Source organism: Electrophorus electricus, chromosome 23, assembly GCF_041902795.1.
Source record: "Electrophorus electricus isolate QZ-2024a chromosome 23, ASM4190279v1, whole genome shotgun sequence".
Classification (NCBI taxonomy): Eukaryota; Metazoa; Chordata; class Actinopteri; order Gymnotiformes; family Gymnotidae; genus Electrophorus; species Electrophorus electricus.
Window position 1 is genome coordinate 11,400,522 of NC_137519.1, and position 18,219 is coordinate 11,418,740.

The 18,219-nt window shown below is 40.4% G+C and overlaps 1 protein-coding gene across 2 annotated transcripts; it reads right to left on the reverse strand.

The window, feature by feature from the left end:
• Positions 1 to 1,279: 1,279 nt before the first annotated feature.
• Positions 1,280 to 17,962, reverse strand: ano9b (anoctamin 9b). Of its 2 annotated transcripts, XM_027017669.3 has the most exons (24): positions 17,626 to 17,908; positions 15,241 to 15,312; positions 14,730 to 14,867; positions 14,461 to 14,600; positions 14,260 to 14,309; positions 11,539 to 11,597; positions 11,313 to 11,398; positions 11,042 to 11,176; positions 10,756 to 10,849; positions 10,604 to 10,664; positions 10,423 to 10,505; positions 9,897 to 10,001; positions 9,143 to 9,307; positions 8,796 to 8,832; positions 8,439 to 8,550; positions 8,201 to 8,258; positions 7,956 to 8,053; positions 7,504 to 7,700; positions 5,367 to 5,519; positions 5,043 to 5,190; positions 4,638 to 4,760; positions 4,351 to 4,444; positions 3,858 to 3,970; positions 1,280 to 3,458 (listed from the first exon to the last, which is right to left on the reverse strand). In XM_027017669.3, exons 1-24 carry the CDS (start codon positions 17,644 to 17,646, stop codon positions 3,416 to 3,418), a joined length of 2,385 nt encoding a protein of 794 aa, XP_026873470.1. In that variant the 5' UTR covers positions 17,647 to 17,908; the 3' UTR covers positions 1,280 to 3,415. The 2 variants fall into 2 exon arrangements, with proteins under 2 accessions (XP_026873470.1, XP_081562562.1); XM_081706436.1 differs by lacking the exon at positions 4,351 to 4,444 and having other exon boundaries at positions 17,626 to 17,962.
• Between the last annotated feature and the right edge of the window lie 257 nt (positions 17,963 to 18,219).

Sequence of the window (18,219 nt, forward strand, 5' to 3'; positions counted from 1 at the left end):
ATGGTTTCAGTTTATTTTCAAGCAATTACTGGGGGAATGAGTTACAAAATTGCAGGAGAATTAGTTATGTAATAGAAAAACAAGGTTCTCTTCATTTCCCAGAGATAGCTGACCTTTACCTTCAAGGCACATTTACACGAGGCAGTTGGTCAACACGTTTCATCAGGAAATCACGCAACAGGTGATTTTCTCAGTGTTTTCTCAGCATCCACACTAAAATATCAGACTTGACTTTGGGTATGAACTGATCATGTAGAGGTTTCATGAGTATATAATGCATACATAAACAAAAAATGGCTTCCAGTGTGTGTAATGACCAGTAGAGCAGATCACATGTTCTAATACATATACATGTAAAGTAAAAAACGCTTGAGGCCATTTAGACAAAGCTTGTTAATTTGAGTATAATATGAGAACATAACCTGGAAAATGGGTACATTGTGTGGATTATGGTTACAGTTCATTAACTCCTATAAGTTTACCAGATACAAATCAAATCAAAATTACCCACCTTAGGGGAAGGAAATAAATTGGTTGATAAAACACTAGTATAAACAGAAATTGTAATTCATAAATGAATGAGGTTATCTTACTTCAAAGACCTTGTCAAAGCAAAAATTGTTTTGTAAATGCCCCTCCCTCTTATGTGGGCCAGTTATGTATTTACGCAAGATATAATCATAGCTAACAAAGTCTCAATGGTCGTCCACTGAGGAGGGAGGGAGGAAAGTTCTTCTATTTTTAAAACAGAGTCACTCTGTGCACATGAATCTCAAGATAGGTGGGTGGGGAGAAGGACTTTCTGTTGCAGTCAACACCACACAGTTTTAAAGAGTATTTGGTTTGTGTGTAGCCGAACCAAATATGTGTATCCTAGCAAACACGCCTCACACACAGACACACCACAGTGCTCAAGAGAAAAGGAAAAAAACCCAAAAAACTAAAACTCCGTGCTTTCCCAAGTGCTACTTTTAAAGGGTTTATAACAGTTAAAGATACAGTAACAAATAACATCTGTCACCTTGGCTCGTATGCATCATAACAGACTCATACAAATGAAGAGCTATGATATGAAAAATAACCATTTTCTATCATTTGGCATCTAAAGCAACTTTCCGCAGACGTATATTTAGCTGTACATGGGCAAAATCTTGGGCATAAACTTTTATAACCTCCATATTATGTGAGCGTGTGGAAAGAGCTTTTTGCTGCACCTTTTGTTCGAGTGTTTCAAGGGGAACATTGTTTCATGTGAGCAACACATTGTCCAACACTAAATACAGAATTCGGCAATGGGACTCAACCATTTATTGTTCATTTGGGGAAAAACACTCGGTGTATAGAAACAACAGTGACATCTTGTGGACACTGGATTGACATGGTTTTATTATGTATATATATCAACCATATATATCAACCCTTTAGTTGTATTCTGCATACATTTTGGCACATCTGTACAAGCTAAGCAAAATGGCAACATCAAAAATATACACTCACCACCCACTTCATCAGAAATATTAGTGTACAAGACTGATTGGATATTATTTGGGAGGTAGACCATTTTCTACATTGAATTAACACTGACACGGTAGTGGCATTGTTGTTATTTTGAGCTGGTATGAGTATCAGGCACAGCAGTGTTGGGAGTTTTTGCAAAGATCATTTTCACTGCTGGGTTGAGAGTGGTCTACCACGCAAAAACATCCATCAAACTGCAAGAAAGTAGTCAGAAACTGGCCAACACAGACTGTGCAGTGCAATAGACAGACTATAGACTAACTGTGCTGCTAAAAGGTGTGCCAACATGGAAGGCAATTCTATTTAAGTGGCTGGTAAGTGCCTCTGTCAGTTAAAAAGCAACTACGATGTAATTAACCAAACTAGCAGTAGATTATTCTGACTTGCACACCACAATCAGTGTCATAGTAAACTAGTATTTTGACTTTCTAACAAGAGGTATAGAACTTTAAATAAAGAGCCATATGTTTTAAGGTAAAATCACCATATAAGGTCAAATAAATATAGAAGAAATATAACAGTACACTAATACGCATGTTGACACTTTATCATTCCTCCATGTTGTATATTGTATCATGGACTTAAGCAAAATTATTTCCTTACAAAAATTGCAATAAGACCTTTTCTGTGTGAACATAACATATTTAGTTAACAGCTATATCACCTGGAATATTATAAAGTAAAAAATACCACATCATAGAAAAGTTTCAATGAAACATATTACTGATTTGTCTATTCATGTAGTAGGGAAATAAGGTCTCCTTAAAAATGAGAAGTTTGCAGTAAATGACATGGTATTTAATGATGTAGTGACAACGAATAGTTAAGACAGATTATGTGTTTGCATTTGATATAACCATACATCATTTAAAAATGAAATATCCAGAGCTGTATGGGATCCTGTCAATGCTCTACAATAACAGTAAGCTTACGATTTCACACTTTCACATTTTCTGTAATATGTAGCTTTAAACACACAGCACAGCCATAATTTAGTTCTATTTAAACAATCCAATTCTGTCCCTTCATGTGCACAATCATAAATTACACTTACAGCATAAAGATTCAACCTAGTAAAAAGCAAAGGCAAATGCGATAAATCTGCTGATGGCACTGCGTTATGCTTTCCATTATATGGCTACCATTCCAGACTGGCCACCACTGCCACCAAGAGGAGAAAACCTGAACTGCATCCGGTTTAAAGGAAAGCAGGCAGGTGTAAGGCTGCTTTTTAGTGAGTTATTCTCACCTTAGCCCTTGGTCCTATGGCAGATAAAACGTCTCTGTTGTGACGAGGCCATCATAAACAAACTACAAACAACTCCCCCAAGAATTCAGATTAAATTACCATCACTTCAATTAAGACAGCAGAGAGCAATGGCATGTGCCAGCCTAATCAGCAGCCACTTAAACTTGGACCCCAGAATCCCCTCAAATTACAGGGCAAACCATGGGCCTCCATACACTTGCTCCATCCTCGCACCCCCCCCCCCCCCAAAAAAACCTAATGTGTTGTAAGAAAACCGAAGGGAAAAAACAACAAATACAAACAAAACACTAAGCTTCAGCAATGCTATGCTAAGTTTGTTGACAAAAAAACATGTTCATTCACAATGTTTAAATAGCATTTTAAATACTTCACATGTTTAAAAATGTAATGAAAGATTTTTTTTATTTTTTTTTTTACAAAACAAGCCTTTAGACTATGAACTAAAATGAAATCAGTAGAAAGGCCGGTTAAGGCATGGCAGAGGGGTGCTGGACCCCAACCAAGTCACAAGGAATGGCTTAAAACGCGTTCTCTCACGCTCTTTCCCTTCTGCTTACACAGACAGGATGGAGTCTTTAAAGAGGCCTAGCCTCTAGCTTTAAGGGGGAGACATCAGACCTTCAAGGATTAAACATCTGTGGACTTGCTGTCAAATCTTTCAGCTATTTCCCTGAAACAGTAAAATAGAAAGTCCACTCAGACTCATGGACAGGAGTCCAAATAAAGCAGCAGAACAAAGTGTTTCTCAGTCATCATCATAGTACTGGCCTTCAAAACACTGAGACTGCAGAAGACTGCAAATTACAAACAAGCTCTGCAACAAATCTCAACTTTTCCTTATATGTTGCAAGTATGCTAACAAATTTCAGATGTTCCAGTATTATCTGGGTTATGATGTATTACAACATTTACAACTAAAATAACTCTGGTTTAAAATAATGCAGGCTAATCCTAAACCACTTTCAGAGCATGCATTCATCAGTGGGCCTTTGGTACATTGCAAGGCACAATCACAAGTTGCAGAATTATTATTGCCCTAGTCTATAAAAGATGCATTTGAATTACTCACTGCAGTTCATGCTTCAATCTGGTCAGCCTGTCATGAAGGTTGTGGTTCTTCACTCGAATCGGGTTGTCTGGCACAAACCAGGCAATGAGGAACTTGCACAACAGTATAACATGCTGCAGATGAGACAGAGGGCAATACACCAAAGAAATCACATCTACTGGAGAGATGAAGAACCCTAAAATGTAACATTCAGAAATGTAAAAGTGACATTGGATTAAATGTAGTGAGTGGAATTTAACATAATTCCATTGGGGTAATATGCCAATTTACACTGGAAGCTTTCAGAATTATAATAATTCATGAGTTATCATTGGATCACATTTATCAAATGTCAGATTAAGAAGGCTGCTTTGGGATCAGCTTGTACTTGTACTTGCTAAATCTACAGGAATTTAAACAGGAACAGCTGATCCCAAAGTACTTGCCTGTACTGCTAAATTTCCCAGTAAGCACCTTATACTCATGCTGCTGTGTCCAGGCCTAACTAACGTACCTCAAACAGGATGACAAAGGCAAAGCGTGCTGCTAGTATGAGCCAGAACTGGGAAGTGAGACTGTGGTCATCATCATTGCGGTAGTCCCTATAGCTGAGGAACAAGGACACCTGTTTACCCAGGCTGTTCGCCATGCATCACCTACTTCTGCTAAGTGCATTGCAACCTTACGCATAAAGAAGCTATGCCAGAGCACATGCACTAGCTTCAACTTTAGCACCTGTGCCCTTTTGCACCTAAGGCATGGGAGTGAACATTTCTTTGTAGGAATCATAGACAGACTCACCTGCACTGAGTGACGTTCAACCCACTGGGTGTTATCATCTGGGAGGGCACGAAGTCTCTGCGTACACTTTCTTCTGACATGTACGCAGTGCTGAGAGTGTACGCAATGAAGCCCTCCATACACCTGATAGAAACAGCTACATTTAACAAATTGGTTTCTCTACCACCACTCCAGATACACACAGCCTGTAAGAATCTAGTCCCTACATATCAAGCCTCATTTGTCAGATGTCTTTTTAAAGCAAACTTAGTGTGTATTACATAGCTGTAACTCTTGTAGCAGATTAGAGAGGAGCTTTGTGTATACCTCAAAATAATGCAAACCCCACAAAAGATAGCATATACACATATAAAAACCCATAAAACCCCCACAAAGACATAAAGGGGTCAAAGTTCTCATACTGACTGGATATCTGTGGATGTGACATTAGCACATGGTCCATAATGGTAGCGATAAACGAGGCGAGGGACAAAATCTGAGGAGATGCCGATCACCAGTCCATTGGCAATGACTGCCATAACTCCAATGACTTCCAACACAGGAGTCCATACACCTGAGTATCTCACACACACACACACACACACACACACACACACACACACACACACACACACACACACACACACACACACACACACACGAGGCAGTATGACACTATAAGCACTGACAAATACTTTGTCTGTCTTTTGCCAGCCAGTACATGCACATTTGCCCATAATCGCAGCTCACCAATGTCATTGGCTTTGTTTGGCACAATGCGTCGGCCCAGACGCAACATTTTGATGGCATCCAGTCGGATCTCAAATATGTTATTGATGAGGGCAAATAATGGAGCCAGGGGGAATGCAGCCACGAAGATTGTGGTGAAACTGAACTGAATAACTGTGGAGAAGAGAGACCAGGTTAGGTGCAAATCAAGAGTTTGAACAGAGTTTGGCGAACAGTGATTTTGCTTCCTGCAAAAAATACCTGTTTATTATGTATCTTTGCATGCTGAATCCAATATGTCTTCAGAATGTATCATCACCCATAGTTTTTTGTATGTCATTATGTATAGTACAGAAAAGCTGTACCAAGGAAAGTGGATTCCCTCTATGTTTGCAGACTACTACTTCACACTGAAGACGGATGTTCCCGAGTCCAAATGTAGGCAAAAATCATACACTGCACATTTTAGATCTACGTTTGAGCATATTTTAAATATAATAACATTCTCATTTATGAATAAGTAATATACATTGTGTCACCGGACGCTCCCCCCCACAAGTCACGTGGTATGGCCTGCTGCGTGCAGGGGGCAGTTCACCTTATTTGTAACCACGCCCTTTGTAATTGTATGCACCTGCACGGGGTTTAATGTCGTGTCTTGAGATTTAAATCTCGGATAGTGTCTACTGTGTTGGTCATTGTTAGTCTGCTGTTAAATGTAAAACTTGTATGTGATCTTCGTTCAATGTTCTTTTAGTCTGTGTTTCGTTAAGTGTATGAGTCATGTCTTTTGTTAACGTTATGTATGAGTGCCACCGGTCTTCGTGTTTTCTGTTAATAAATGTTTCACTTCATCGAGGGAGTCTGTGCGTCCTGCTCCACGCCAATTGGCACTCGGGCCAGCAGAAACGTTACACATTGAGTGGCTATTGTATTAGAGACACCTGCCCTTTCATGATTGGAGACTTCCTGTATGGAAATTAAGACATGTGACCCCAGAGTGCCACATAAAATTAGGTGAGTGAGTTTGAATGAGGCATGGTCTTCGGTACTAGACTAGTTAGAGCCAGAATTTCAACAACTATCAAATTTGTGGGGTTTTCTCATGCAAAAGTGTCAGGAGTATAATGAGTGTTGTCAAGAAGGGACAAGCAAATTGCAGCTGAATACCATACTTGCACTCCCACTAACGGGTCCAAATGCACAACTCATCATTCCTTAGCACGGATGGGCTATAATAGCAGACGACCAGTTTAAGTACCATTGCTGTCTAAGGGAAACAGAAAGGAAGACTCCAGTGGACAAAAAAAGCACAACAATTGCATCAGTGAGCGGTGGAGAAACATTGCCTGCTCAGATGAATCCAGATTTGTTGCACCATGGTGGTGGAAAGGGTCAGAATTTAGCACAAGCAACATGAATCGCCAAACCCTTCCTGTCAGGTGTCAAAGTCCTCTGATAACTGCAGATGGACATTTGGACAGTAGGCCTTACCTAAGCATTGTGGCTGACCAAGTTCATTTATTCATGGCAGCTGTTTACTCTGTGGCAGAAGACACTTTCAGCAGGACAATGCACTGTGCCACAAGAGTCATGGCCATGGATTGGTTCCAGGAACATGACAGAGTTTTCTTTGCTTTCTTGGCCCTCACAGTCCCCAGATCTTAATCCTGCAGAGCATCTCTGGGAGGAGGAGGAACAGGCTGTCCGGAGCATGTCAGTCCTCCATCTAGTTGGCAGCAACTATGTGAAGCTCTCCTGTTTGCATGGGCCAATATTCCTGCAGAATGATTTCATCACCTAGTGGAATTTGTGTCACAACAAACTGCTACAGTTGTGAAGGCCAAAGGAGGTCCACCAAATGCTTGTCTCTAATAAAGTGGCCATTCAGTGTCTAATTACTGTAAAATTTACTTAAAAACCACTTAAAAATTTACTTAAAAACCATATGTGATAGAAAAATTCTAAAAATGTAAAACGTACTTTAAAGTCCACCTATTTTAGTTTGTTAAACAAACAAATATGTTCAAATTTTGTTGCCTAGTGAAATTGGTCACCTCTGTTTATACCGGTTAGGTGAGAGTGAAATGCCAAAGGGAGGGCAAAAAACCACAAACTGGGAAGAGTGGAAGTGTGCGAGTGGTGTTTAAACACCTACCCATTTCCAAGTATTCATTAAACAGGCTAAATGCATCAACAGCACTCAGATTGTAATTTCTCAGCCAATCACGGAGGTTGCAGATTTCACACAGGTTCACATCGGGACCTTCATTTCGACATGCCTTCCTGTAGCAGTTCCCACAGTTTCTGAGCTCCTTTTTAAATGCTGTCCTCTTCATAAAGCGTTTAAACCAGCTGGGGAGAAAAGGGGGTGGAGGTTGAGTTCAAACAGTCAAAACAGGAAAATAAACCAACATCTGAGAAGCAGAACTAAAACGCCAACATCACACGAAAATGCCTAGAAATGCCAAGAAACAGTGTTGATTAAAATAGACTGTATATAAAGGCACGTCCATATACATTCAGGATTCCTGAAGTGTGGGTTAGCACAACTCAGGCGTAGAGTGATACAGAATGTTGCTCAGTAGTACTTATGGAAACAGGGCTTACGGCACAGTGAACTCAATGATGTTGTTGACGGTTTGTTTAAGGAGCATGATGACGGCCATCTGGATGAAGAGGTCAGTGAGACAGCCACTGGGGTGACACTGGAACACGACAGACAGAGGAACTCAGCTGAAAACACTGTTGTCGCCCGTCTACTGTGGAAAACGCGACTACAGTGACAGTCACAGGCTACAGTGTACCAACATTAATTTCAAAATGGGTTAAGATTTAAATTGTATAAATCCTACCTCCTCCAGTCTTAATTTCCCTGCAATCCTCACATAATTTCCTGGGTAGCCATTTATCCTGAACAAAGGGCAAATAATCACTTACTACTACACATGCACTGGTAAATGGTTAATCTGTATATAGCCTGTACATCTAATCATATACTGTGGTGTATGTGCACAGGTTTCAGGAAATTATTTCAAGATCATTGAAGCCTACAGATGTGTATGAAGCCAGGTGTACACGAACATGCTTTACCTGCCCAGGAAGAAAGCCACGTAGATCAGGGAGGAGAAGAGTGTAAAAAACTGGAAGGTAAACATCTTCACAGTGAAGCTCCTCTCTTTAGCTGAACCTGAGCGAAGCTTCTCTGTAGGGCAGCACAGCAACAACATGAAGCCATACAGAATAAGGAACGCATTGCGGATTAGCCACAAAAATGTTCAGCTCACCTCTGCACATTGTAAAGCTACAAAGACATGTGACTCAGTGAAACAGCTCATCTGGAGTGTCAGAGCAGATCTACTCAATTAACACCGCTCCATTACTGAACACAGACCAAGTAGGGCATTTTAAGTTTAACGCAAGAAGAATTTCTCCCCTCACTCTACGTACCCATCTTAATCAGCTTTAAGGCCATAAATTTGTTCACCTGCAACAAGGACAAAATGTGACAAATTGCCATCAGCTTTTACTTTCCCTTTCAATGAATAAACAAGATTGTAAATAACACGTATTTTGATTTAATGGATACACTTTTACATGAATGGTGATCTGTTTTAAAAAACAACTGATGAAAGCAGTTTCTTATAGGTTTACACATATGGTATGACATGAGAATAAGGTAATTAATGCGACAAACTACTCAATGACTATCACAGGTCAGTCTTAGGACAATTTTCCCTTTATAACCCAGTGAATCTAATTATCAGTGACAGCCGTCCTGGGCCGGCTCTCCTTACGTGAGTCATGAACTGTATAATGAAGTAGTGTAGCACTGCTCCCAGCATCACAGATATCACATTGGAGTAATCACTCAGGAACTTCCATGGGGCCTCTGCCAGTACCGTGGCGGACCAGACCCGGAAGATCACCAGAACATGGGTCATGCCGATGATCAACAGCAACTACACAAAGCAGCACACAGGGGGTATATTACATGTCTGCTACAACCCAGTTACATATTACACTACAAGCTCTAGAGCACTTACAAATAATTAATGCTATGTACTGTGGTGCATTAAATAAGAAAGCAGTTGTAGGAAGATGTTATATTTGCTACTGAAATATCTATCTAGTAACAGCACTTGATTTTTTTTTATAGCTTTATATATTGAATTTTATTGTATTGCATCTCTCAATCTGGGTTTCAGTACTTACATGCTACTAGCAGTATCCCAATTTAATCACATTTGGACTCTAATGTGCTGCATATTTGTTTGGACTCTATTTGTGGTAGCTAAGGATATGTTTCTCTGTAGGGAACTAAGCACTTTTGTAGGTCACTTTGGATAAAAGTGTCTGCTAATAAACATAAATGTAAATTAACTACTTGTAGGTGACGGGAACGGCAGTCACATGACCCAAGATTGATGAATAACATACCACTCTTACACACACACCCACACACTCCATTGCTATACTCTCCCTTCCACATGAACCAAATGAACAAGATGTCTCAGCAATGTGAATGTGAATGCTTTGATATGTCCTTACCACCAGGGTGCCCAGCAGGATTACGAGGATGTTTTGCAGGTAAGCTCGCTTGTAGTCCTTGGGTTTACAGTGTGGGTCATTCACAATCATGAGGATAAGCTCCTCCTGTGGACAACGACACAGGCCCCCTGCTAAGATACGGCTGAGGAGTTTGCAGTAAACCAGTCGCTCCATTTATAAGCATCAACTCTACAGCCCAAATTGGACATTACTGTAACAGTGCAATAAGAGGATCTTATGTACTGTACATGATTGGGCCCCATTTTAACAGCTGGTCCTTATCCTCCGTTTGTGTGTGTGTGGGATGTAGCTCTGTAGAGTTCCCTGTTGGTTCATAACCCCTGCTCTGGCATGTCTAAGTAATTAAAAAATGGTATGTTCAAGCAGAGAGAACAATTGAGCTTGAAAACCCCCTGCTTTAATGCAGCCACTGAATAAAAGCCCATGCTGTCGCATGAACAAAAGAAATGGCATGTCTTTTGGAGCAATTCCTGATTTTGGTGGGTTTAATAAAATGATACACCACCTCATCCTCGCACCAGTCGTACACATTCCACCGAGTAACGTGCAGCGATCGGTGCCTCTTCCACAGCTCCAGAAACACAGTGGCTAATTAAAAAATGAGAACACATTATCAGGCATCACCTATGGCCTGTAAATATTTATTAAAGCGTGAACACAAGAACCCAGGAACAAAAATCACATACCCCAAATAGCCATGAACATTGCAAAGGCTACAGTTCCTTCATTGTCAAACAGATGGCTCATCTAAACAATAAGAGTAGAAGAGAGACTGTTCATGCATCTTCTCAGTAAGAAAGCCCAAAAGCAAGTGGAACTCTGGATTTGGATCTCCTACCTTGGCATATCCACAGGTGTCAGACAGTTGCCACACTTGACACTTTTTGTCACAGCTTGGGCACATAATAATGTTGGACTCACAGACCTCTTTTCTATAATGCATATGCACACACAAACACATCTGCATAAATGAAGATCCATGCTGTTTTACTATCTTTGGTTTTTTTTTCCCCCTCCAGATTTTGACAAATAATAAAACACACACGCATGTGCACCTACATGGTTGTTAGCATTTTGAGCCTCTCGGGTGAACAAGGCGAGCGGTAGCCTTTCGAATCACTCACATGAGCGGATCTGTACTGAAGAAGGCGATGGCGTAAAGGAACACGACCACACCGATGATGGCTGCTGGGATCAGCATGAGTGTGTACCAACCCAGCCACAGAAAATACAGCGCCACCTTCTCACCAAAATAGTCCCTAAAAGAACATCCACATTTGGTCAGCAAGTCAACGTGAGAAGGAGAGTATGTACATATATGGAGGTTGGTAACGAAACATTTGTAAAGCTCCATAAGACAAGGAGGGAGCAGAAGGGCAGTAGATGAGCCCTTACCTGATCTGATCGATAGGTTGTAGAAATACATATCTTATAGCCCCCCAGTTGGCCCATTTTTTCTTCAGACGTTTTTGCTCTTTCTTCTACAGAGGTAATTACGTTAATGAGAGATGGTCCAGAGCCAAAACACTCAGCCACCTTGTTAAGACTAAAACACATAATTTAAATTAACCAATAAAAAAAATAAGCAAACAAGGTATTAAAGTTGATTCAAAAACCTTACCTCGTGGAGATAGAACAGGGTTTCAAACGCATCTTGCTTCAGGAGATCGCTTAGGCCCTCTGAAAGTGGTTAGAAGGCTTAAATGGTCAGTATGGAGATAAACTCTGCACACTGCATAAGCAGCATGAATGTTGCTCAGCATTAAAAGCTTTCAGAACTCTGAAAATAGAGGAAACTGAGCTGTATATCCCTGCAATGTCTGGACATTCTGAAAACTGGTTATATAGAGTTGTCTCATTCGCAATCAGATCAATCATTTTGCACAACTGTTCAGCCTGATGTGGAAGTCCAAAACACATATTATGGACAGCAATATGTCTGCTTTAGTCATTTTAGGAAATGTGAGATTTAACTCATCAGTCATGGAGACCGCTTCCTTCACAAATAATCACTGACAGTAATAAACATTTGGATTAGGCCATAAACAGGGAACATGAATGGCTAAAATAACCCACGATGATGCAATTGGCCAAAAACTATTTATATGTTATTCTTGATTCCTGTGCACACTGCCTATTTGCTAAATAAAGTATGACTGATTTTGATCCCAATATATGCCGATTCCAACATATACTGAAAAGGCAGACACTGAAATGAATTGACCAAATTCATTATATATACACCTAAAGTAAAATGTATCCTAGATGATTAAACCTTTGTGAATGCCATTTACATGTTGGGTGAAATCAGTCTTGATTCCCAGAGTATGTATTCTATTTTTACCATAACTGTTCAACAGAACAGAGTTTAGGGTGAAACAGGAATCATACTTCCAACTACTTATGGCAACAGCAGCAATGGATTTTAAACAACACAATAGGCATATATAAAAGACATTTTTGTGTTATTCTCATTTAATACAGCTCGCCCGGAATATGGTATGGTGCTGCTTCAGCAATTCCTGACTGGGGACTTCAAGCACTCAATCTAAATGACAATCTCCAGTCAAGTAGCCACTTGGGTTCAAGTTAAGGCTGCACAATAGTGTGTATGCTGATCGTTATTGGTCCACAGGTCTTTGCAAATATTAGTGAAGGGTGCAATATTTACAGTGAATACAAAAGGCTTTAAGACCCTTTCCCACACATTTCAGATTCTCTTCCACATGTTGGTATGTGTTAGACTGATTTGAAAATGCATTCAACTCATTTTTTTAAGATGTACATACAATACTCCACAATGACAAAGCAAAAACATGACTTTGGAATGATTTGTAAATATATTAAGCCTATTCATTTATTACTTGGTTAAAACACTTCTATCAGCAACAGGGAATGTTCCTACAAGCTGGGCACACCTTTCAGTTTGACGTTTCTACCGTTCGTCTTGGCAGAACTGTTTAAGCTCAGCTAGGCTGGATGGGCAGAGTCAGTGCAAAGCCACTTTCAGGTCTTTCCAGATTCTCTGTTGTGTTCAGGACCAGACTCTGGCTGGGCCACTCCAGGACTCCCACAGAGTTTTTCCTGAAACCACTCCTCTGTTTTCTTGGCAGTAGGCTTCAGCTCGTTGTTTTGTTGAAATGTCTCAGCCTGAGATCTTGAGCCCTCTGGAAGGCTTTAAACCAAGATTTATCCATGTTTTTGTGCATCCATCTTTCCCTATATCCCTAATCTATAATGCTGCCACCAGCATGTCTGACTGTAGGGATGGTATTATGTGATACTCAGTATCTGGTTTCCTCCATAAACACCACTGGGAATTTAGACCAAGTAGCTCAATATTAATCTCATAAACCCAGAGTATCTTGTGTCTTGAGGTCTGAGAGTTGGTGGAGTACCTTTTCAAGGCTCTTATGTGCCTTTAAGTGAGGAATGACTTATGTCTGGTTAATCTACCATAAACCTGTGACTGATGGGGTGCTTCACTGTCCTTCTGTTAGATTCTTCCATCTCCACAAAGAATCCCATTGATAGTGACCACTGGGTTCTTGATTACATGTGTAAGGCCATTAGTCCCCTTTTTTTTCAATTTGGCTGGACAAGCATATCCAGGAAAAAATCCATTTCATTTGAGAATGACTGAGGCTACCATGTGCTTATGCAAATTTAATGCAGTAGAAATGTTCTTTATCCTTCCCCAGATCTGTGCTTTGACACAGTCCTTTATCACAGGTTTGCAGAGAATTCTCTCAACGTCATGGTTTTGTTTTCACTCTGATATACACCATCAGCTGTCAGACTTTACTTAGATACTTGTGTGCCTTTCCTAAAAATGTCCAATTACAGGGGTACTCCAATCAAATTGTAGAAGCATTTCAGGGACAATTCACAGAAGATACAGCAGAGCTCAATTGCAAGTCTTTCAGTTTTAATACATTTACAAACAAACATTCCAAAAAATATTTTTGGTTAGCTGTTATGGATTATGGTGTAGATTGATGAGAAAAAAGATGAATCCATCTTAAAATGAGTTTAAAACATACCAAAATGTGGAAAACTTGAAAGGGTCTGAAAATGTTCCATATGCACTTAATATTAGCCCTGTAATCTTAGTGTGTGTCTTAAACATCCTGACAATTCTCAGATGTTCCACAAGTGATCTGTGGGTGTTTTAAAAATTCTCAGCATTGACATGATCCCACAAATATTTTTATGTATGGTCAAAATAATGTCAAAGTGAAACTGAAGTTAGACTCGAGAAGAGTGATGCTGAATGCTATATAGAGCATTTAGACCCAATACAAGGGGAGAAAAAGATGACAGCAGAACAGACTTCACTCACCTCCTGTCCCAATGAATGTGTGGTACAAGACAAAGTGGCAAACCCTTATCCTGCAGAAAGCAGGATAAATATTTACAAAGTCTGTATGCAACATGTGCTTGCATAAACATACATACACACACACACACACACAGGCATGAAAGACAATGCACAAAATGTACTGTATAGCACAGGTGCAGGGATACTTTTACTCTTGCTCACCTGGTGATGTGTGGGATACAGTCTTTCTGTTTGATACTCCAGTTGCAAGAATCAGACACCTTCAGCAGATACTTAAACTTTTCAAAGATCTCCTCTGGGGCACGGATTCCATAAAACACCTTGTTATCATGCATGATTTTCTGTTGTGTATAATGCAGAGTAAGGTAAGGTGCATGTACTGGGGCTAAACATTTTATGACTAGACCCGGGTAGCAGTTTATGCATTTCTTTATTCATGGACGTCATGACTGAGACATAAAGAAACTCACTGTGACTTTCATTTTCTTTGACTTCAGCTCATTTATGAATGCCTCCCGTTTCTTGAACATTGGATCCACCTCGTCTTCATTTAGACAAGCGACCAGGATACAATCAAATAATCGAACAGCAGGCTTGTGGGCTTTGGGCTGAAGAAAGTAAACAAAGGAAAATCTCAACAACACCACTGCACCAGCAATTACATCCATAATTTATTGGCAGTAATGCAAAACAGTGGCTATCATGAAGTCCTTTTTTGTCTGTGGTTTTAGAGTGGAAAGCTGTTGCTTTGGGAACTGACAGGAAGCCTAGATAAGGCAGACGAAATGGCAAGACTAGAATGAACTGCGATTCTCGGTTTGGGGCTGGCTTGTGAAAATCCCATGACTGCAGCACTGTTAGCAGAACTAAAGAGCATGACTTAAGAGACACAAGGCTGGTTCCACTTCTTGGTGGAAGGGGTGAAACTGTCAGTACCACCCACTCACGAGGAACTTTTATGTTGTAGTATTAGTTTCTTACCATTTCAGATAATAGGGGCTCTCTACCATTATCCACTCCCTCCTTACTCCTCACCTGGAGCTCCAAGTCATCCTATAGTATACAGGAACCAAAAAGCAGTTAAATTAGGTCTTGTTCACAAAATATCACTCACATGACAGGCACCAAACAAGTTAGAGCGGGGGGTGGGGTGGGGTGGGGTGGGGGGGGTTGAGGAGGTTTGGGGGTGGAACAGGGGGACAGTTTCTGTTCCAACTCTCCAACTCTCAGTGTCTTTATGCATAATAGTCTACATCACATCTTTTTAATGGACATGCTTATGAGTTTTAAATCCTTGGTGGTGAGTCCTTTTCTGTCTGATGACCATGAAACTCGTTATGACATTACGCTCAGCATAATTTTGATGCAAATGTCTAACTCCCTCCCCTACAACCTAGTGCCAAGCCACATTAAAATGCCACTGAAAAAGAAACTAAAACTGTATATGATTTCTTGCTAAAACATTCTTTAGTCTCATTTATTAAATTATACAATCTCATTTCTCATTTGAATCAAATAAGAGTAAAATAACATTGTTACATGCAAATAGTGTCAAAGGTAAACAAATGTCCTTAATTATCATAAAAATAGACTTATATGTGTTTAGACACACTTGCTCCAACATGACAACTGCCAACTGTCAACCATTTTTGTTTTCTGTGGGCTGTGGGAATACATAGGTGTGGCTCTTTCAGTTTCTTTGAAATCATGGCAAGAGAAAGAAATAAAAACGAATCACTGAGTGTAAAGATCTGGACTAGAGAACATTATTTTAAGGCAGTGGGACAAGAAAACATCAAGTTTCCCCTCTTAAATGGAACTCTATGGATTACAAACAGCGGACACACTCTGCTCCCATTGGTATGACATAGATACATGTCCTGACAGGGCCCTCTCTGAGCTGAGGCATGCTATTTGTGCTATAAGCATGTGGCTTTTGTGTGAGTGAGTGAGTGAGAGAGAGAGAGAGAGAGAGAGAGAGAGAGAGAGAGAGAGAGAGAGAGAGAGAGAGAGAGAGAGAGAGAGAGAGAGAGAGAGAGAGAGAGAGAGAGAGAGAGAGAGGTGACAGCAAGAAAGCAAGTTTCTAAGAACAGCTCATCTCCCCTTCACAATTCCTCATGAAAATATAACATATTTCTATAAACATAAACTAGTTTAACTAGTTATCTCACGTCACTTCGATCCTTTATTGTTATTCTTATTTTGATGTTTACAATAACATGTAAACGGAATTTGTTTCACAAAACACCGACTTCCCCAAAACTTCAGATTTTTTGACAAAGCAGTGCAAGCGATGTAAGAGATGACCACGTTCCGTTTAACTTGTTTCTATAGCAAGAATTCTTTCATTGCTAGTGCTAATATTACACCAACATTCACACCACAGCACATTAAAGACTCATATACAAGTCAGCACACAGCAGGCTAAACGCTGTGCGGGGAGATTCGGGGGCTTGCTTGACACTTAGAAACATATTTAGCAATACAATCACCAATACTTCAAAAATGTCACGGACAGTCATCAGTCAGGAATAATGAATCACTAGCTTAATGACAGCCTAAAATTTCACTGAGTATGGCGGATAGGCTTTCTGTATTTTAAAATATGTTTACCCGCTTAAGGTTTTCTGAACATGGTGCCTACTACGAAATGATCCATTGAAAAAACAACTATTAAGTTAACAAATAAAGATTCAGGAGTACAATAATTCATTTATATACTAATATATTAACTAAAATATAACGTCAATGTAATTATAATTGTAAAACAGGAAAAAAGCCTTTATGGCGAGAGCAAACAAAACGTCAGAAGAAAATCCTGCCACGTTAGGATGTGGCAGAAATCGGTCAGGTACGACGGAAACTCACTAATAAACCGTCTCCCACCTTTCCCTGCTATCAGGCAATACATGTCAAATACTCACATGAACATTTAGTCGTGACAAGTAAAATGAAACATGTATTTAGCCTGAATGAAATAACGCCATCTGGATAATTAACATTTGTAAAAGAACACCAATCCAAATGTGCTCAACTCCGAACAAGTGTGCGCATTGCTGAAAACGGCGGACATTTGACACCCAGTAACATTGTCGGTGTCCGCAATCTTTCCCGTCAGAGAGAAATAACAAGTGCATGTCTAAAATCAGTGGCCCAAATTCATCTCCATCGGTTCGAATTGCGATGGCTTGCATCTCGACACGCAAGTTAGTCAGATGTCGAGGTGTAGGCGTCCTTAATGTCGTAGGTGCGCGCACATCCATTGTTGACAAAAACCATTTGGTCTTTATTGTGCGTCTTAACCTTAAAAGGCGCCTGGAAAGAAAAGAAAATTAAACAGGTATAACATACTGTCTTTTCCCTTACCTCTCGCTCTTTGTAAACCATAGCGCGGTATTTCTTCAGTCCAGCTAAAACGCGACGATCCGCTGAAATGTTCGCTTCACGTCTCCGCTCTCGTTGACATCGCCGGGGACGGTTCAACCACCGCCGGGGAACGTGAAAATGAAGCGTTTCAGCATCAAAAAGAAGTTTGCTGCGCGTTGCACTTCCGCGTCCCCCGGAAAAACCCTCGCGCAAAGGTATGCGCGCGCGAAAAACCAGCCTACCTGTTGCTGAAGAGCGCGCCGGTACGCTTCTGAGACGTCATACCAAATTACTTGGGAGGGTGGAGCGGATTAAAATATGACTGTAACAGATGGCAGGAAACGTCGGAAGAAACGTAATGCAGGTGCAGGACATTGTCACTGGGGATTCGTTCCTGTTTACAATATCCTAAGATGATACTAGTCTACCTGGTCCCTACGTGCACGTTTTAGGGACACCTATCATACTTGCGGGATTCTAAATGCACAATCACCGGGCATTTGTTCGCATACACAATTTGTCAGCTACCCTCTACCACGCTTATCAACAACACAGTAATAGCACTGACTTCGTAGTGGTATGGCTATAAATTGA

What these genes read in the sequence shown, in the direction of transcription:
- ano9b (XM_027017669.3), bottom strand. Translation starts at nt 17,646, where the DNA reads ATGGTTTACAAAGAGCGAGAG. An exon ending in AGCCCCTATTATCTGAAATG is followed by an intron (nt 14,868 to 15,240) that starts GTAAGAAACTAA and finishes TACTTTCTTCAG; the next exon opens with CCCAAAGCCCACAAGCCTGC. An exon ending in AATGTTCATGGCTATTTGGG is followed by an intron (nt 10,506 to 10,603) that starts GTATGTGATTTT and finishes TTTTTTAATTAG; the next exon opens with CCACTGTGTTTCTGGAGCTG.